The 21698-nt window shown below is 40.3% G+C and overlaps 1 protein-coding gene across 2 annotated transcripts in view; it reads right to left on the bottom strand.

Moving 5' to 3' along the window:
* The window catches only part of AMOTL1 (angiomotin like 1), a 703914-nt gene that overhangs the window by 268429 nt on the left and 413787 nt on the right, over positions 1 to 21698 (bottom strand). For both annotated transcript variants that reach the window (XM_044071263.1, XM_044071264.1), the window contains exon 6: positions 4163 to 4252. In XM_044071263.1, coding sequence (XP_043927198.1) covers positions 4163 to 4252 — 90 coding nt within the window. The remainder of the gene's footprint in view (positions 1 to 4162; positions 4253 to 21698) is intronic.

The raw sequence follows: 21698 nt of genomic DNA, 5'->3' as shown, positions 1-21698 counted from the left end.
TGGAACAGGGTCCCGATCTACATAAGACAGAGCCCCTCACTACCACTCTTCAAGAGGAACCTTGATGAGTGGATGGGTAACAGAAAGTTCACAGCGGGGAATCACACCAACAGCACTACTAGATAGGGGCCAAGGGTACTAGCTGCTAGTACAAGGGTCTAGGGAACTACTAAAGGGGCGGTGAATACCGCACAATGTGGCTGGGCTAATATATGCCTTCGGGCAGATAGCCCAGTACTAACCTATTAACCTATGTTTATGTTGTGTTGTTCACACATTTGATAGTAAACATATATATATATATATATATATATATATATATATATATATATATATATATATATATATGGGTCTACCTGAAAATGCAGAATGCCGACAACGAGATAACCAACACGAAAACATCGAAAAAAAAAAAGTTCAAAAACACGGAACTTCACATGCTCGACAAACCAAAATCCAGACAAACAACAAAACAAATACCTTTCCTAAAAAACACACACACAACACAAGCACACCAAAAACCTTACAAACCTACACTAAACCTTAGAAACAAAACTATCTAAACACTAACCTTAACCCAAACCCTAACCCTAAGGTCCGTCACTATCGCACACTTACCTTACCCGCACCCTAACCCTAACTCACTTAACCCGCCCCTAAACCTAAACTCCATCACTATCACACACTTACCTTACCCACACCATGACCCTAACATCCATCCCTATCGCACACTCACCTTAACATGTCGGTGTTCTCAGCATCGGGATTCTCAACTGTCGGTCTTCTCCATTGTCGATCTTCTGGTGTCGGTGTTCTGCGTTGTCGGCGTTTTCAGGTAGACCCATATCTGTATATATATATATATATATATATATATATATATATATATATATATATATATATATATATATATATATATATATATATATAATATATGGTTTCACTTCATAAACAAGAATTGCTGAAATATCGAATTTCAGAAATTCATGTCCATGAAGTCGAAACTTCAAAATAACAAAAGTGCAAAAGCATGAATAAGACTATGTCGAATTTGCTGTTATGCATGTACATAATGTTGCAGAAGTGTTTGGCTGGGATGGTGTCTACAGTTTAAGGTGAGCGAGTATGCGTGAGTGTTTTTCTAACTTGTACGAGTGGGTTAGGGTAGGAAGGTGGAGGTATGATTGTGTGTGTTGGCTGTGTGTGATTATTTTTTTCTTTACTGTTTGCGCAATCTCTGAGTTAGTATATATAAGTAGGGGGTGGGGGGTGCAGGGGGCTTGCCCCCCTGCATTTCTGTAGTGTAGGTGTGTGTTTGTGTGGTGTTTTGTTGTATTTAATTGTTTTGTGGTGTGGGTGTTATGGTTTGTGTGTTGTGTGCTGTACTGTGTATGTTCGATATTTTGGTTTCATGATTGTGAAGTGTCGGTGTTTGTGATGGTTTCGGCTTTATACTGTCGAAATGCATTTCGGTAATATGACATGAAACCATATACATATATATATATATATATATATATATATATATATATATATATATATATATATATATCTACAAAAAACAAAAGTAGCCCATGTGAAGCAGCTGGATTAGACCCACTCACCAAAAATGGATGACTCAGTAAAAATCACAAAACTACTTTAGTTGAATCAGTACATAAATCCAGGAACAAAATGGATAAATGGATTAAAGTGGTTTTGTGATTTTTACTACTGAGTCATTCATTTTTGGTGAGTGGGTCCAATCCAGCTACTTCACTTGGGCTACTTTTGTTTTTTGGACTGGTTTGTGCTTCTGTTTGACTTTACTATATATATATATATATATACATATATATATATATATATATATATATATATATATATATATATATATATATATATATATATATATAGATATATATATATATATATTCATATATACACATATACACACACATATCACATATATACACAAACACACACACATATATATATAAATTAAAAACTAACATTTGATTGCAGAAACACTGAAATAGGTGAGAGTTGAGTCAGCAAATGTATTTTGATAGAATATAGGGAAGTACAGAGGGGCAAAATTACTCATTTTTGTGGGTGAAACACTACACCTCTGCTGCTTCCTATACTTCCACATATTCCACATTTCTATTACAGAACTACGTACAGTTATTTAGTCAATGGAATTGACTTTCAACCAAATGGTCATTCAACTAAATGAGCTGTTAATTTAAATACACTGACATTTTATTCAACAAAATGGACATTTGTCCAAATGTTTAGCATCTAAATACAGAGACCCCCGCTCTGTCTTAATAAGGAGTGCTAACCCTAATCCTAACCATGCACCTTACCTTAAAAAAAAAAAAAAAAAAAATTTTTTTGTAACACTACCTCTATTCAGAAAAATCTGAGATGAATGTTTGGCAGAGTTATGGTTAGTTAGTTTGGTATTATGAATGGTTGACATTTTGAATGATCTATTGTGTGTGTGTCGACTGTTTAACATGTTGACCATTTATGATATAACCACACACACGCATGCGCATGCACACACCCACACACACACACACACACACACACACACACACACACACACACACACACACACACACACACACACACACACACACACACTTGTGTAGTTTGTCCAGGAGGAAACAATAAAGCAAACAAATGTAAAGACATGAGTGATTGAGCAATAGAAGTGTTTGAACAAGCACTGTAGTACTACTGCTTTCCTAAGCATGGATTTTTTCATACCAACACCACAAAATGAGGACTCAGGTGTTACTTGCAAAATAAGCACACTGAAATTTTATAAATGATTTGTTAATTTTCCTAAACTTAATTTGGTGTGTGTGAGAAAACATTTTGCATATTACTCTGCTAATTGCTGACAATTAGAGCAACTACTAATGATATTGCAGATACCTCGAATAAGAATCTGCTAACGTTTGGCTTGATAAATCAACATGTCTTTGGTAGTAAATAGTCTGTGATTCATTAGTAAGTTACACAAAACTGCCAAAATGATCAGTTCAACCGTAAGACGGGTTTAATTAGTTTTATTCACTTTTCCTGATGTAGAGCAAAGGATGAAAACACAGTTTAATGTGACTATATATAAGCAAATCAATTACTTTTAACCACATGAGTTCTGATTTCAATTTGCTGTTATGTCCTAAAGTCAAGCATTTACCAAGTAAGCCAAAACACAGAGCACATTTTGAACTCTGAACTAATGTGAAATCAGGTAATCAAAGTCTGCAAGGTTCAGATGGTTCACGACAGGCACAGACTTCTCTCCTGCTTGGTGATGGTTTCTGTGTGTAAAATACATATAACATGATCTACATCTGCAGGACAAATGGAATGAATCAGAAGACATTGTAAAGCCTAATGCCATGTACTGAAGACTGCCAGGATGCAAGAAGATGTGGTTATCAGAAAATTTGGTTTTATAGGGTTATCCTTTTATACCACAGCTAAGACAGTTGGCTAGTATTGGCTCCATCTGCTTCAAATGACACCTAACCTAAATTAACCTAAATTAGCCTTACTTAAATCTAGAGACCCACAACTTATTAAATCATTCAGTGGGAGTTTCCTGTAATGTTGAGTTCTTAGTAAATATGTGTGTAGAAAAATTAGTCATGATCCTTTAATCTTTATGGCAGAATGAAATTAAATACTTAGGAAGAGATGATCTCTGCAGAGGTCTTTGCGTGTTTGGGTGCATGTGTGTATGTGTGTGTCTGCAGCTATATGTGACTAATAAAATTTAATTGTACAAAACTTGTACCATCTGTGGTAAAACTATTTTGGTCTAAAAATATACTATGTTTACAAGGATGGGAATCTGTTATCACTAGTTAAGGAATTTCTATCAGTCTTACTTGTTATAATGAAGTACTACCAAAAATGTAGAAGACAGTTTTGTCTGTATGTTTGTAACCGTGGATGTCTTGACAAGTTCCCATCTTTAATGCTAATTCACACAAACAAATGAGTGATATAACAAAATAAGTGAATAATTAAAATGTACACTGTAAAATAATCAACTAAAACAGAAACACTGAGGTTGGCTACTTATAAATTAAAAAAATATTAACATAAAAGATTGTCTTCAAGAAAGTAGAACTGTGAAAACCTTTATACTCACTCAGTGATCCATAACTGCCATCCATTGATGTATTTTCATTCGCGCTGTAATCCCTGTTGGCTAACTGCTTGTTGGCAGTCTCTAGTCGATCTATAGAAAAACAGAAAATTATTTCAGTACAATTACAACGCCAATGAATTTAGCATTGTTCTATAGTGTAATATAAGTTCATGCAAGAGTAATATTCTACAGCCGGACGCAAAGAAAGCAATTTGGCTGGTATCTTACAGACGGAACTAGTCAGCTGTATCTTCTGATGGATTTTTCAGTCCAGGTAGGTGAGAGTAACAACGTACGATTTACAGAATGACTGTAAGAAATGTATTGTAACATATATAACACTGTCTTTAACATGATTATACAAAGCAATGGTAGGCCTTACATTTCTTTTAAACTAACTCCAATTATCTCCCTGCAGTGGTGTATGAATCATTTTAAAGTGGCCTTCTGCATGTCTACATTTTTTTTCTCCATGAGAAGGTAGATTTTCTTCTTCCTGATATGCAGTTTCATATTCATTTTAATCTCTTTGGCACAAGGGAGCTTGGAAAGAACAAAAACTTGTGTCCTTTGCATAAGTCAGGGGGAGACTACCACCAGACCAGAAGGAGTCTTTTTTGAAACAACTTCAGAGACTGCACTGTGTTTTGTTGCAAGACTGAGAATGAATGCTGGTAATGTGGTAAAGGACATTCTACTATGAGATAACTACATTCCTGGTTTATGCAGACTTTTCTACTGTGGGTATTTGGCCTTTCATTACACATGGCCACAATGCATCATAGCCTGATCCTTTCTCCTTTTGGAATAGTGGGTCTTCAGGGAATCTTGGCATAGCAGGTGATCATGCACATCGTCTTCTGTGTTGTTATGGGTAACTGTAATGTAGAAGAGACTCTTGGGAACTAATATTTACTATACATGATAAACACAACAAAATACACTAACTGGGATAAATATACCAATGGAGAAGACTGCAATACAAAGGACGATGAAACCAACGGAATAAAACACAAACCAGTTGCTCATAAAAACTCTTTTAATGTAAGGCAAGTGCTTCCACCACAGCTTCGTCAGACCATTAACAAATTAAACCCCATTACCAATTAAGCTTACAGTAACAACAATTAACTTCCAACCAATTAGAAAGCAGCACAGGACTCTTTCTAAATAATAATAATATAATAACAATACAAAAACATAAGCAAACAATAAAAAATAGAAAATAAAAAATAATAGATATGTAAAAAATATAGAAGAAATATAAAATACATGTTTTAAGTCCTAAGACCTCGTCCTTTCAAAATGGGGCTTACAGAAACTTTCTCATTCAGCCCACTTCCTGATTAGCCCTTAATCTAATGATCTACCTCACCGCTCTGGTCTCAGTAAAATTCCTCACATCACCTTCCCGTATACTGGGCTGTATCCTATCAATAACCAAAAACCGAAAAGTGTGTAGTGGATTAGTATTCATGCTGTGTTTAGATAAGGCATTGTTAGCAGAACCACAGTGTACACTATACAAATGTTCCCTAACCCTGTCCTTCAGCACCTTAAATGTTTTAGCAACGTAGAATGCACAACATACTGAACAGTAAGCCAGGTAAACTACATGAGATGCTATGCAGTTAGCACTGACCTTAAAGGTAAACCCCTTTCCAGTATCAGGATATTCAAAGTAGCCATTGCTGTCGATATGGCCACAATAATTACAATTTCCACAGGGTAGGGTACCTTCTCTTTATCATGCACAAACCCTGAAAATGTATCAGGATAGCACAGAAGCCTCTTCAGATTTTTCTTATTTTTATAACTAAAACGAGATGTATCACCAGCTGTCTGTCTCATCTTAGGGGCAGTAATCAAAATGCCCCAGTGTTTGTTAATGACTTCTACTGTTCTTTTGGTGTCACTAGTGTAAAACATAGATACAGATGGCCTGTTACAAGGGTTAAAGTTCATAGGTTCATAGGTTCATTCCATTGGTCAAGATTTCTCTCATTGGTCTCTGTCAACCTGGGTCCCCAGGTCCCTGATAACTTCTTCTGTGCTCGTCAAAGTTGGACCTCCTTTCATGACTCGAGGTTACGTGGTCTGAAAAATAGGGTCTAGCCGCATCATTTCTCAGAGATGGAATATTATGTAGAATGTTATCCACCTCTTTCTCACCATAACCTCTGGTGAACAATCTTTCCCTCAAATCAGACAATTCAGATATAAATCCTTCCATCAATGCATTCAGCCTTGAAGCCCTCATCCCCTGCCCTTTCACGATATTCCAAAACATGAAAGGGGGTGCATACTGTCTATGTAGTAAAGTATTTTTATAGCAAGATTTCTTAAATAATCCCAGTATCAAGTGTACCATTGACTTGCCTACATACCATAACATCCAAATATTCAATCAGTGTTTCTGAATAAGATACAGAGAACTTAAGGAATGGTGTGGAAGAGTTTAAACATTCATGAAACTTAACCAATCCATCTACTTCACCCATCCATATAAAAAATAATTTGTCGACAAACCGATGATAAAAAGGAACATGGTGTCGAAAACAATGCATTCCCAACATACAATCCTCCTCCCATGCAGCAATTACCATATTGGTGTAGCTATATAGACATAGATGTGCCCATAGCTATGTCATACTTCTGCAGGTAGTAAACCCCATCAAACACAAATATATTTTTCTCAAGTACTGTCTCCATACAAAAACATATCAAATCAATAAGTGACTGATCATAGATACTATGTCTAGATAAATAATTCTTTACATAGATAATACCAAGATGGTTAGGGATCATCGTGAATAATGAATGATCGTCCATCGTCACTAAATAATACTTCAAATCTAAGGGCTGTGTCTTAGTAAAATCAAATAAATTATTCAAAAATTGTTTAGAGTCCCTCAGAACCCTTTCATTCTTGTCCAAAACTGGACGCAAATAATATACATGCCACAAGGTCCTTCTTTTTACTGGATGAACCACTAGAAGAAACATCTGTTATGGTCAAGGGCTCCTGATGAATGTAACAATCCTTCATTAGCTGCTGCAAAAGGCTCACTTTAAGATCTTCAATAAAAATAATGCTACAGCCAGAGTCCAAAGAACTTCCCAAACAAGTTATAAAGTATAAAAAAAGATATCTATTTAGTGCACAAGCAGGACTTCATCAGATAGGTTACTGGTGTTCTGAGCTTTTGCATCGTTGGGAATCGGGGATCACATCCTTCAATGATGGGGTTGGGCTACTTTGATGTGACCATTGGCAATGTCCAGTATTGTTCTGTGGTGTCAGGATTGGATCCAGTCTTTGACAGGGAAAGGGCAGAACTAGGGGATCATGCAGGTACACCTTGAGGAGGTGTTCCATGGGTTGAGCCCAGTGACTGAAGCAACCCACAACACAGATGATTTCAGTGACCAGAGGTGGGTGGCCATTTGTTCATAAGAGATATTGAAGCCATCTCACCAATAGTCTGTATAGTCTGACATGGGACAGCCTATGCCTGCTCACCTCACATCTGGACCCTTCCACAGCTATGGATGGCACAGTCTGTGGAGGTAGACTGCATGGTGTTTGTATTGTGTCTCTCTGATACACCTATAGTAGCAATTTTTCCTCAAGTGACCTCAGCAGCACTGTTGTCTCCCTGTCGCTATATTCCAGGTCACTGTACAGTTCAGTCATATCCCCCTACAAGCCACAGAGCTCTTTCCATCTCCAGTGCATTGCGTAGCAGTTGTCTGTACCTGTAGCATTACAGACAGCAGTACTGTGTCATCAGACCATGGCACTTGCATGCTGCCATCATTGTCACACTGCTGACATTAGTCTTATGCTGTCTTGTACGCATGAAAACCACACAATTGTCAGCCCAAACACATATGCTTCCACGTCTCTGTGTGGCATGCTTACTGGTACACATGGAAAGAATGCTGTAAATTATACCAGAAAAAGAACCCTGTTATGCAGGATGTTGCACTTGCAGACAATAGATACCTGTAATGACAGATATGTAGGTGGGACTTAGTCAGTCCCTCTTTTTAGTCATGCATGGTGGTTACTAGAGTCTGCTATAATGAACATTATTAATGTTAGTGCTTCCACTACTGATTTAGGTGAATGGTTTCAGGGCTGTACACACATTTAAACTCAATGTTAAGAAATGCATTATAGTGTCCTTTGGGAAACTGTCCACCCAAGCTAATTATAATGGGTCTAGCCAATTATCCCATGTGAGACTCAAATCCCACACTTTGTATTTGGTAAGGTAAACATCTTAACCATTATGCTAACAACCAAGTGTACATTCTTATAGAACTGGACCCGAATTTTAACCGTTTATTCATTCTTCTGTTTAAAAAGATGTATACATGTTTTATTTATTACAATTTTTATATTATATATATTTTACATTTCAGAGTATTTTATACAAGAGAGATGTTTTTATGGTGCTATCCCACATTTCTATATTTTTATGTGACCTGATACAATGGCTTAATGGCTTGGATTGCAACAAAACAATTATGTTATTCTTTCATACACTGTTGAGGTTTTTAGCATTCACTGGCAGTTTCCTTTAAGAGACTAAGGTTTCAATTAGCTGCGGCTTAATTGACGTTTCCTGATTGGCTTTGTATATTAGAAAATTAAGGTGGAGTTGTAGTTTAAGAAACTCTGATGAAGTCTGGATCACTAAGTTTTTTAGTTTTATTTTCATTGTTTAAATAAAGTTTATGGTTATTTTCATCTGAGAAACCATTTTTTATTCAACTATTATTTGGTTTGGAAGTTTCACTAAAGATTTTTCTTCAATTTGGCTTATGGAAGCTACAGCAATTTACTGCTGGTGTGGTCAGATGTTTTGGGTGGCCTGGCTAGATTTGTGATCCCTGAGTCCCCACTATTACCCAGAGTATGTGACTACCTCATTCACCCCCCAGGATCCTCTGTGAAAGCGATGATGATGGCACATTGCCTACTCCCAAGCCCATATTGGTGATATCCCTTGTGCAGTCTGGCCAGTCCAAACACTGCCCTGCATAGCCTGGGTGTGATACCGCATGCATAATTTATTCAGTCCTGTCTGTGTTACAGCCCAAAGTTATGGAGCAGACATTACCTCCCTGCACCTGCCTCTGTCTTAGCTGTGGTTCTCCTGCTGATTGTTCCTTCTCTGACTCATTCACACAGGCCTTCTTTCACTGCAGCTGTTGCCGCTGCAACTTGTATGGCAGGTTCTGCTATGATATACACCTGCTGCTGTATTTGTTTATGCAATACTGTGTTGTGCAGGATTGCATACATAATAGGCAGCTTGCTGCATATGTCTGGACTAAGCTACAGTGTACTTCCACAAGTGTTTAAACATCAGAAATGTCCTTTCATTAGTATATTTGTGGTTTCAGTATGGGCTGTATTATAGGACAATTGTAGCATTGTCTGAAGGATGTATATCATGGTCATCAACTAGGCATCTAGCGCATATCTGTAATTGCATGCAGCATATGACAAACAACATATAGTATGTGACCTGCTCCCCATATGCACGGTACATAAGTGTATAGGCCTGTCTCTATGGTACATATACTTGTGGGAAGCCCCCTTGCATGAACCACTGATTCAGGTTGAATGTATACCATGTATGTGAATCATGTGCACTACCTAGGTAGTACTTGACATTACCGATCACATGGCAGTTTAGGCAGTGGAGGCCCTCTTTAGTTATATATCTCTGACCATCAGGATCAGCTGAGGAATTGACAGCAAAATGGAAGTAATCCATGATTCCCAAGACCTTAAGGATACAGATTATCGCACAGAAGACCCATACAATGTTGTTTCCCACCTGTGGTACCATGGGGAACTAGCTATGCTCCTCTATCTGTTGTGCCATAATGCCAAGGAAATGGTTTACTGTTCACAAGGATGACACCTGTGATATCCCTAACATGTCCTCCACAAGTTGCTGAAGGTGCCTCAGCTAAAAGGCTAATGCTACACATAACTTTGCATCCACGTTATGGGCATACCACACATCCCCTCGATTCTTCTTGTGGGTGAGATAGTTCAGTTAGGTCAATTACAGTATCTCTGTCCACTTGGAAATGGTTCACTATCTGCTAGTCTAAGAGGTGGTGGTAAGTCAGATACTGTCTGTACGTCTTCCATTGGCAAGAAAGGCCATGACATGTGACATTGTAAGCAATGGCTTTGAAGGTAGCTACCAACACACGCTAATGTGCTAATGCTGCTGCAGCTCCTAGCATAGCTCCTGTCATACATACCACAAATCCTAGGAGTTCAGAATAGGTAAGAGTAGCCAAACACAACCACCACTTTATACAACTCTGAACCAATCTGTCATTTTGAGTTCCTTCATTTGCATATTAAGTGTGGATCATTTGCATGGGGCTCCTCATTTATGTGTTATTATGTCCTTATTATTATGCACTGCCTACACATTTTATGCTGTGCATTGTCCTAAACCTGTATGAATCCCGGTCAATATCTTTAATATTTACTTAGCTTAATGTAATTTCTGACTTAACTTTTAACTTCTTTTGCCAACCATAAGATAAAAAAAACGTATAATTTCTGTGACGTGTATCTGACCCGGATTAGATGTCAACTGCTTATCATCATCATCATCATCATCAAGCCCCTTTTTCCTATTTTCTACATGGGGTCAGGGTGCCATGTCAACTGTTACTATCTGTCACTCAGTTCAATTACATTCTCCTACTTTCTCTGACAATCATGTCTGACTGTTGCAGGTCTTATCTCTTACAATCCATCAATCTCTTTGCTGGATGCCCTCGTTTCCTTCTGCCTTCTTCCTGTCTGTCTCAAATCTTTTTCATCAGATTGTCTTCTGCTTTTCTGCACGTGTCAAAACCACTGTAATCTGTTCCCTTTGACCCTCTCTGCAATTGGAGCAACTTTGTCTTCTGCTCTGATGTCATTATTTCTTCATCTGTTCCACAGTGTGCATCCTACCGCCTGTCTCAGGCACTTCATCTCCACCACCTCTAGCTTCCTCAACTGTTTTGCCTTTACTGCCCAGGCTTCTGCATCATACAGGAGTACTGGTTGCACTACTGTTTTGTACACATTACTTTTCAGCTTCTTTGGCATTTGTCTGTTATCCACTACCCCTGACACCCTGTGCCAGTAGGCTGTAGCCCCTTTGATTCTAACACTGACCTCACATTCAGGCTTCCCTTCTCCTCCACCACCACTCCTAAATACTTGAAGCAGTTAACCATTTCCAATACTTTCCCTTCTATCTCAAGTTTTCATCTTCTTCTGATTTCCCCCATTTGCTACCATTACAACTATCTTATCTGTACTCAGTTTCATTTCATGTGCTTTCAGTTTGGCATTCTGTCCCCCTATCCTTTGCTGAAGTACCTACTCAGAGTCTGCCTGAAATGCCACATCGTCTGTGTACGGCAACTTTGTTGATGTGTCCCCTCCAACCCATTTGCTGATGCAGTCCATCACCAGTATGAACAGCTGGGGGGGTCAGAGCTGAACCCTGATGCACACCTACTCCTATTGGGAACCCCTTTGTGAGACTGAATACTGTTTGTACTTGTGTCATTAGTCCTTGTACATAGCCTGCACTAATCCTACCAATGTTTCTGGAACTTCAAACCACAGCAAGACTTCCCAAATCAGCTTTCTTGGGACCTTGCCATATGCTTTCTCCAAGTCTAGGAATGCCCGGTTATAACCTTTTTTCATCTCTAGCTTCTTCTGTCTCACTGCAAACATTGGGTTGGTTGTGCTGCACCCTGACCTGAATGTGAACTGCTCATCTCCCATCTTACTTTTTATTACTCTGCATATTTTTTATCAATCACCCTCTTCAGAGCTTTCATACAATGTGACAGGAGTTTCATACCTCTGTACTGCCCACAGTTGTGACTGTCCCCTTTATTCTTGTACACTGGCACTAGTATGCTTATTCTCCAGTCATCTGGGGTATACCTTTCTCTCCATATTGCTATGAGTGCCCTCAGGAGACATTTCTCCCTTATCACATTCAACATCTTCATCATACCTGCTGTGACCCATATGAGCCTGCTGCTTATCCTGACTTCATTTTCCTTAGTGCTGTTCTTATTTCTTCTGGGGTGGCTTTATCTTTCATTGCAGGCTGTGTCTTGGGGAGTACAGCTTCTGTGGGGTTTTCTTCATTCAGAAGCTACTGAAAGTACTCCATCCATCTGCCTTTGATTTCCTGTGCGCTGGTGAACAGGTTGTTATTGGCATTCCTTATGAAGGGTGTTGGACTATCTTCTTTATCTTTCTGTCTTTGCCTTGAAAGTTGATGAGAGTTTCTTTGTGCCATTTACTGAGCCACTTCCCAGATGCTGGTAGAGTATCTCTTATGCCTCGTTCTTTGCTACTGAAACTCCTCTCTTAGCCTCTGTTAACCAATCAGTGTTTCTTCTTTGTCTGGTCTGTGTTTTCTATCTCCTACTTTCTCTTGCACTACTTTCTTTTAATGACTTCCTGGACTGCTACATTCCAACTGCTTATGACCTTCATAAAACCATGTAAATCTGGAGACTGGTCTATCAAGGACACCTAATGTAAAATAGAACTCGTAAATATTTTTATTGTCTTTGGGAAATGTGTTGTTTAAAATGTTATTGTTCTTTTTTTTGTCCGTAGCTCATAACTGTCTATGAACTTGTCACTTTCCTGACATTTACTAGGCAAGTCAGGAAAACACTTCAGGCAGAAAGGCCTAGAACTATACTTTAGACGAACACTGTGTTTTTGAATAGGTCAACATGAAAGAAGCAGTGCAGGCCGGATGAGAAAGAATAGAGCAATAGGTGAGGGGTGCAAGATGTGTGGGAAAATAACAACTGAGGTAGCTTTGGTGTAGCAGAGTATATATAGTTGTCAGGAGAATGGGGAGCTTCATATATGGGAGCTGTGGATGGTAGTGGTCTGGGTTGTCAGGTGAGACACACCAAAGTGATACTATTAAGGAAAAGATAACAGGAAAATAATACTCAAACTTGGACAGGAAAGGTAGGCGAGAAAGTAAAATGCAGAGTACAGGATGATGTGGGCAAAGGATGTCAGGGTAATACAGGCAAGAGGGTTGGCACAGAATAACATAAAGGGCTAACATGGGAGAGGCAGTCAAGAAATATAGGACAAGGAGAAGGAAGCCAATGTTGAAGGACATGGACAGACTACAGTGACTAATGATGCAGAGGAGTCACATAAAGAATTAGCCATGCAGCAGCCACCACGACAAGGAGAAGAAGGGATATGGGTGGGCTGGGGGGTGTGAGGGAGACAGGATAAGAAAAATAGAATGGCATATAGGGCTTGTATAAAGAGTACAGCTGGGATGGGAAAGGGATTATGTCCAAGACATGAAGAGTGGCAACAAGTGTAAACAATGAGAAGGGATGGGGGTAGCAGACCTGGAGGGGGTAAGGTTGAAAAGTGACATAGGATTAGAACATGAAGAAAATGAATAGCAGTGTGGGGAAGAGGAAAGGGTTTTGATAACTAGAGGCTCAGTGTCACCAAAGGTGATGAAAGTATTGGCAAATGAGACAGGAGAGAGCAGGTTATATGGAAACCAATCTCATGGTTTAGACTTGGTAAGACACTGGAGGAGGTGAACAAAGTGTTCATCAAGGTGGAGGAGAGGATGACTGTTATGCTGCATCTAAACACCAACAACCTGTTGGGGAAGACAGCTGAGAACATAGTGACCCTGTCCAGGGAAGCGCCTGACAGATACCAAGATGGAGAACAGGAAGTAGTCTGCAAGAAAAAACACCTGTGTCACCAGCCATTATGCTGGGAAAGGAGATCATTTTGGAGTTCAATGGATGGCTGTGGCAGTGGACAAGGAAAAAGAGCTTCAGACCGGTAGGACGATAATGGGAAGCCTATGAGACAGATACACTTCATGTTAGTGACAGGTTTCACCTTAACACAGAAATGTTAGCAGTGTGTCCATAAATGGGTTAGAAAAATAATATCAATGATCATACCATTAAACTAAAAACTTCAAAGGAGGAAGGGGGGGTGTCACAGAAGCAAAAGAGAGAACAGATGCTCAGACAGTAACAAGAAGTTTAAACAGACAAAAAGCATACAAGAAGAGCAAACAAGGGTGACTTGGAGAAAGGATTGGTAAAATTAATATGTGATGTAAGAAATGACAATGGGAAAAATGTAAAAAGTACACAGTCAACATAAAATCAAGCAGCTATACATAATAGAAACCACCCCAGAAAATACTGAACAGTAAAGAAAAAACATCCAGAAGCCATTCCTCAGCCTTTGGAGACAATTTAAAGTACTCACTAGTCCAAAGTTCTGCTTTAGCAGTTCTCCTACAAGGAGGCCAGCTGGATCTCTATCTATAGAGAGTGAGGGACTGAAAGGTGTTGGGAAACTAAGTGGGGATATAGAGTGAGGGAGAGAGGAGAATGGCATTGTCACATCTATTACCTGCTGGTGACTACACCGGAAGGCCCCCCCATACTTCTCTATCTCTCTTTCCTCCTATCACAATTTCCTTTTCTCTGTAGTTTTCCTACCTTTAGGTTGTTTGTTTTTCCCTGCATCTACAAGTAAGGTCCTAACACTGAGTGATAATTTCTGTTGCATTTGGGAAATAAGAGGGTGAAATGTGTTTGATGGACTCCATGGTTTTCCTTTTATCCTGCAGTCTTTTCAAAACAGTGTAAGATGGGGGTCTGAAGAGGTAAGCCTTCACATCCTCAGACAGAGACTGGCTTGCCAGGCAAAAATGTCTCTTGATGATTTTTCCTGTAGCAGCAGCCCGGGATGCTGTATCTACAGCATCACATCCACATGTTATATCACATTTTCCCTAATATTTAATAGCCTGGGCATGGCCACTCATACCTGCTGTCATGGTTTCTTCATTCACTCCCCCTCAACAACCATCTTGGAATTCCTGATGATACTTCAGAACATGGGTTTGTTCATTCAGGGTTCTGAAAACTAGGGTTGTTGAGCTATATGGATTTTTTTCTAAAGCTAGTCTAGCAATCTCCTTCTCCTGCTACTGGGAAGAGTATTTTTGCCCTAGGATTAGTCTACTTCCCTTGGCAGTTTCTAGAAGCACTGTTTCTGTGTCTACAATGGTGTTCGTATACAACACTTATAAGGTTCGTGATCCCTATAAAATCTGCTAAGTCTCTTGGTAGCAGGGGTTTGGAAGCAAGTTCCATGGATGCTGTTTCGAAAAAACATCCAAAAGGGCTTCCGGAACTGAAGGGGCTAGTCAATGACTTGGGTCCAGACCTAGAAGGTCTCAGTATCTTTTCTGGGAGTCAGAGACCTCCTGAGACTGCTACTTGAAGTGCTCTCTTATGACTAGGACAGTGTCCCAAATAAAGTACAGTTGTGTACACTTACCATAAATGTAGATGTTCGAGTGCATTCACTGTTGCAGTCATTACATTTGGGTTGTCCTGCTGGCAGGTTGCCCTCAGTCATCCTAAATTCCAAAGTCTTGGGTCCTGCATCGGTTGCTGTCACCTCTTCCCTGACGTCAGGTCATCAGGGGTATAAAAGATGCAGTAGACGCCATTTTATTCAGTTTTTCTTGCCCCAGATGTCAGGTGCCCCCAAAAGGGTAGGCTAAAATTATGTAAACAACACATACATGCACCAAAATAAGCTTTACCTTCATCTATAAGCAAATACACCACCTAGGTTGTATAGATTAGAGAATTAAAGATAAGTTCCAGCAAAAATAAGGGGGGATGGCAGGTGGGTAACCTGGACTGCAACAGTGAATACACTCGAACATCTACATTTATGGTAAGTGTACACAACTGTACTATGTTCTTCGTGTTTCACTGTTGCAGTCATTGCATTTGGGTTGAGTCCCAAAGCTATGGTTGGGGGACTGAAGCTAAACAGCATTAGGAGTGGCTATGAGGCCCTGCAGAACTGCAGTGGCAAAGCCTGCCCTGGATTTAGAGTAAAGAGGCAGATTGTAATGTTTTGTAAAGGTATGCACTGAACTCCAAGTAGCAGCCTCTAAAATGTCTTTGGTTGGTACTCCCCTGAGAAAGGCTGCAGAAGTGGCTGCAGCTCTGGTTGAATGTGGCCTAATGCCCTTATGCACTGGTTTGCCATGCTGTGAGTAGCAGAAACGAATGCAGTGACCTATCCACTTTGAAATAGTCTGCTTGGAGATGGCCTTTCCTTGTGATGCTGTGGCATATGCCACTAGTAATTGTTCTGTCTTTCTGAAAACTTTAGTTTTGTCCAAGTAGAATCTAAGTTGTCTGTGTACGTCCAAAGCATGCAGAATTTTCTCTCCCTTGTTCTATGGATTTGGATAAAAGGTTGGCAAATGAATACTTTGGTTAAGGGCTACACTGGATACCACCTTAGGCATAAATGTAGGGTTTGTTCTCAGAGAGACCCTGTCTGGATAAAAAATTATAAAGGGTTCCACAGCCATGAGAGCCTGTAGCTCTGAAACTCGCCTTGCAGAAGTTATTGCTAGGAGCAGAGCTGTTTTCCAAGATAAGAACTTTATATCCGCAGTAGCAGCTGGCTCAAAAGGAGGTAAGGTGAGTTTTTCCAAGACATAATTGAGGTCCCTTACAGGTATTGGTGTTCTCCTTGGAGGCCTTAAGTTTCTGGCTCCTCTGAGGTACTGCCTTAATAAAGGATGAGAAAAGAGTGGTGGCTCTGTATTGTAATGAGCCAAAATGGCAGAGGCATGGATTTTAATTGATGAAAAAGATATGCCTTTGTCCAGCATCTCAGTTAAGTTTTGCAAAATCGGAGGAATATTTGGGACAGCTGTATCAGTTCCTTGAGCTTGGTTCCAAGCGTAAAATCTCTTCCATTTCACAGCATAGGATTTTGTAGTACTAGGCCTTCTGGCTTCTAAAATCACATCCATCACAGCTTTACTGAGAGGTGTGGTTTGTATGGCTACATTATCCGCCATGCTGCCAGGTTTAGGGTCCTGAGTTGGCTGTGCAGAATCTGGTTGTTTTGCTGGGACAGTAGATGAGGAATTTGAGGTAAGGTCCAGGCTGGGCATTGGGACAAGTACCTTAAGATCGGATACCCGTACTGGCGTGGTCAGTCTGAGGCAATCAGAATCATTTTTGGTTTCTCCTGCCTGACCTTTAGGAGTACCTTGGGGAGGAGAGGCAGTGGAGGAAAGACATACACTGATAGGTTTGTCCAGTTGAAAGATAAGGTGTCCACTTTCCAAGCTTGTCTGTAATAAGTCCTTGTGCAGAATCTTTTTAGTTGATTGTTTTGAGGGGAGGCAAATAGATCTATGTCCGGGCGTCCCCATTTCTTTGTTATCATGCTGAAGACTTGTGGGTCCAGGTGCCACTCGTGGGGATCCATGAGGTTTCTGCTTATTTTGTCTGCCAGAGGATTTTCCTTTCTTGGCAGGAATTGTACCTGCAGATGAACTTGATAAGTCAATGCTGTGTCCCATAAAGCCATGGTTTGCCTGCACAGGGGATAAGAATGAGTGCCCCTCTGCTTGTTTATGTACCACATGACCGTGGTGTTATCTGTCTTTATCAGTAGTTGTCCTGGATGAAGTAGGTCCTCGAAGGCTGTCAGGGCATTTTGAACAGCTAGCATCTCTTTTTGATTGATATGTAAATGCTTTTGGTTTGTGGACCAGGTGCCCTGAATGCCTCTTCCTGCCATGTGTGCCTTCCCCCAGGCATAATCTGAAGCATCCGTCGTTAAGCTCTGCCTGGCTGAGGGTAGTGAGAATGGCTGTCCCTTATTTTGGTGACAAGCCTTTGTCCCCCATCAAAACTCCTGTTGCAGGCAAGGAATTAGAGTAATCATTGTTTCCAGACTGTGGCAATGTTGTGTCCAGACACTTTTTAGGTATCATTGAATTTTCCTCATATGCAGTCTTGCATATGGAATTAGCAAGATGCAGGATGCCATGAAGCCCAAAGCCTGCAGAATTTTTCTTGCAGATAACTGGGCTTTTGTTGCCATTTCCTTGAAACAGGTAGTCAGTTGCCTTTGTTTGTCTGAAGTGAGATAAGCCATCTGTGCAGTTGTATTTAAGCTTGCACCCAGGAATATTATCTCTTGAGAGGGTACTAGTTTTGATTTCTTTTTGTTGACTGTGTACCCTAGGCATGTTAAAAGTCTTATCACAAACGTCAGATGCTGTAGTAGAATGTCCTTGTTCTCTGCTTGTATGAGGCAGTCGTCCAAGTAAGGATATATTTTTATTCCTCTTTGTCTGCAGTAAGCAATTACTGGTGCCAGGCACTTTGTGAAGACCATGGGCACAGTAGATAAGCCAAAGGGCAGTGCAGAGAATTGGTAATGCTTTGAGCCAGCCTTGAATCTGAGGTATCTTCTGCATGATTGTCTGATTGGGACATGCAGGTATGCCTCTTTTAGGTCTAACGTCATGAGCCAAGCCTTTGTGCCCAGCATGGGCAGAAGCTGCTGTAAGGTCAACATCTTGAATTTTGGTATATCCAGGAAAGTGTTTAGAATAGATAGGTCCAGTATTGGTCTCCATGCTTTGTCCTTTCTGGGTACCAAGAACAGTCTTGAGTAGAATCCTTGTCCCTGCTCTTGCTGTGGCACTTGTTGAATAGCCCTCATGTCCATGAGAGCTGCGACTATTTTTGAGCCTCTGCCCATTGATTTTATGGCAGGTCTGGCCAACCATTTGCCCTTGGCAGGGTATGGAAATGAAATTTGTAGCCTTGTGACACTATGTCTAGAACCCATTTGTCCTGGGTTATAATGTGCCAGTTTTGAGAAAAAAGTGCTAGTTTTCCCCCTAAGGGTGCTGCCAGAAGATAAGTGCTTGGTGCAGGCAGGGGAAAGTCAATGGGACTATTTCCTGTATGATTGTGCTTTGTCTTCTCCACCTTTGGAGGTAGAAGCACTCCACTGCTTAGACCTGTAGGATCCTTGCGGCTGTAATCTGCCTCTAGGGCATCTGGATCTGCCCCTTTAAGGTCTGTCTGAGACTGGAAAGGACCAATTCTTTGTAGGCCAGTGTCTGCTAAATCTAGGTGGCTGTACCTGTAAGAAATCCTTGACCATTTGCATAGATTTAGCTTTGTCCTCCATTTTCTTTAACACCTCTTCTGCCTTAACATCAAACAAGGTTATCATGTTGTAAAGGAGCATCTAATAATTTTGCTTTAACATGGTCAGGCAGATTTTGTTCTTTTAACCAAGCATGCCTCTTAATGACAGAACCCGTAACAGCGGCCCTGCAGGAGGCCTCCAGAGAATCAAACCCACATTGCAAAGTATGCTTTCCAACTTGTTCAGCTGCATGCAATAAATCCTGCATTTCTTTGTTTTCTGCACATTCAGAATTTCTGACATCAGTCTGGAGCAAGAAAAAAGTTTCCCCAACGGGGTACTTACCATTTAATGAAGACTTCGGATCTGAAACTCTAACACGAAAATCTCAGGAGTCGGCCGACCGGCACTTGCGAACTGCTTCTGCTTCGGGCACCGCGCGGCAAGAAAGACTGAATAAAATGGCGTTGGCTGCATCTTTTATACCCCTGATGACCTGACGTCAGGGAAGAGGCAATAGCAACCGACGCAGGACCCAAGACTTTGGAATTCAGGCCGCCTGAGGGCAACCTGCCATCAGAATAACCCAAATGTAATGACTGCAACAGTGAAACATGAAGAACATCATGTATTCTCCTTGAGAGTCAGAGATCAAAGTGTTCTCAACATCTATGTCAAAACCTTAGATGGGAGGAAATCCATGACATTTAGTCCAGTACTTCTTAAGGGCTATGTACAATCTGTCTGGAAGCTACAAAAAAATTGAAGGAAACACTTAGCCAATTCAACCTAATCCTGGAAGGAAGTCTGTATGAAGCTACAGGGGACAAACACATGTAAAGGTAGCTGTCTCAGGTGGGGGTTAGAGATGGGAGGGGCACCTTGGGTACAGATGCCACAGCAGGACAGACAGCTGCTGGGGATTTTAAGAATCCCAGGGAAGATATCCTTGGATTCTAGCTTTAAGGTACAGATGTGTTACTTAACAATGAATAACAGGATTCTGCTTTCCCCTTGTTTAATAATCAGATAGCATTCTAAGACAGAATTTGGACAGTGAGTGTCTAATAATGAGCACAGGGCCTGGCCTTCAAGTGGGATATGCTAGGAGGTCACAGGCCTGATGGCCTCCCTAGGGGCAATGTCAGTGGCCTCAGAAGGGGCAATACCAGTGTGGGTGGCTGGTCGAGTACCTCCATGGACCTGGCACCATCAGATATAAGGGTATCTGCTGAACTTCTTTCTCCCTGTGGACTTACTTCTCTTTATTCTTTTTTTTTTGGGGGGTGGACATCCACACCACCTTGCTGCTTTGACTCTGTACACATGATTTGGCCTGATACTCTTGGAGGGCCTCCTGCCTTCTTTTACTGGTCTTCAGACATAATCACTGGCAGATACTGCAATTAGCCATACTGTGTTCTGGGCTGAGACAAAAAGCACACTGGAGGTGGAAGTCTTTGTGTCTAGTTTGGTGCTTAGAGGTGCACCTGATAACGTTTTCATGAGCATCCATGCCCATACCTCCAGGTCTGCATGTCCACTTCTTGCCATATGCTAAATGTAAGTATAGCCACAAAATGAAAAATAAGAATAAATTAAAAAAAAGAGGGTTCCTAGCAGGGCACTTAGCTCTCAATAGTCTGAAGTAGGCCTGGACAGACACCAAACTGCAATGTACACTGTTGAAGAAAACACTTACTTGACAAGGAAGAAATGAAAATAGTGTGGGTTGGTGCTATCTATATAGAGGTACATGAAGACGTCTGAGGAAAGGCGATGTCAGGACAGCCAAGGGGGAAGATGGCCAAGGAGGAAGGCTTCTCAGCTCTGAAAGTCAGGCCATACTTTGGACTCCGCCAGTGGCAAAAATTATGACTGCAAGTTATGGTTGGTAGAGTGACCCATAAAGAACATCTTTTTTTCTTTTTCTTTCTTTCTGTAACTTCATAATATCTTATTCATTTGATAACATCAACACGTCATATACTGAGTTGTAAATAATAGTAATAAAAAAAAAACTTTTCTTAAAACAAAATAACCGACATCTTATCTTTTGTATGTGCCATAGTAACCATTTTACATCCCTGACACAATACATAAAAGTTACATTTTCATAAATAATGTTTCAACTAGTTAATTATCCCACTGACAGCAATCATGATCTTATTTTTAATAAGGAAACATTTAAAAAGCATTTGAATACCTTCATCTTAAAATAATACATGTGCTACCAGACAACGTTTCATCCAACACTTTGTGTTTAAGGGTACCCTTTATTGGAACTCTTTGATTAACAAACATCCACTTCATATCAGACCTACAAAGCAGAGGACATACCTCAGTTATCATTGTTTCATACTGATTCTTACATTTGCCAGGCTCTCTTCCTGTTAAGAATGGAATTTGGATTATTAACATAACAAA

Source organism: Protopterus annectens, chromosome 5.part0 (genome assembly GCF_019279795.1).
Source record: "Protopterus annectens isolate FY-2018-M chromosome 5.part0, PAN1.0, whole genome shotgun sequence".
NCBI lineage: Eukaryota > Metazoa > Chordata > Ceratodontiformes > Protopteridae > Protopterus > Protopterus annectens.
Note: the sequence above shows the minus strand (reverse complement) of the source record. Positions and strands in the feature narration are given on the sequence as shown.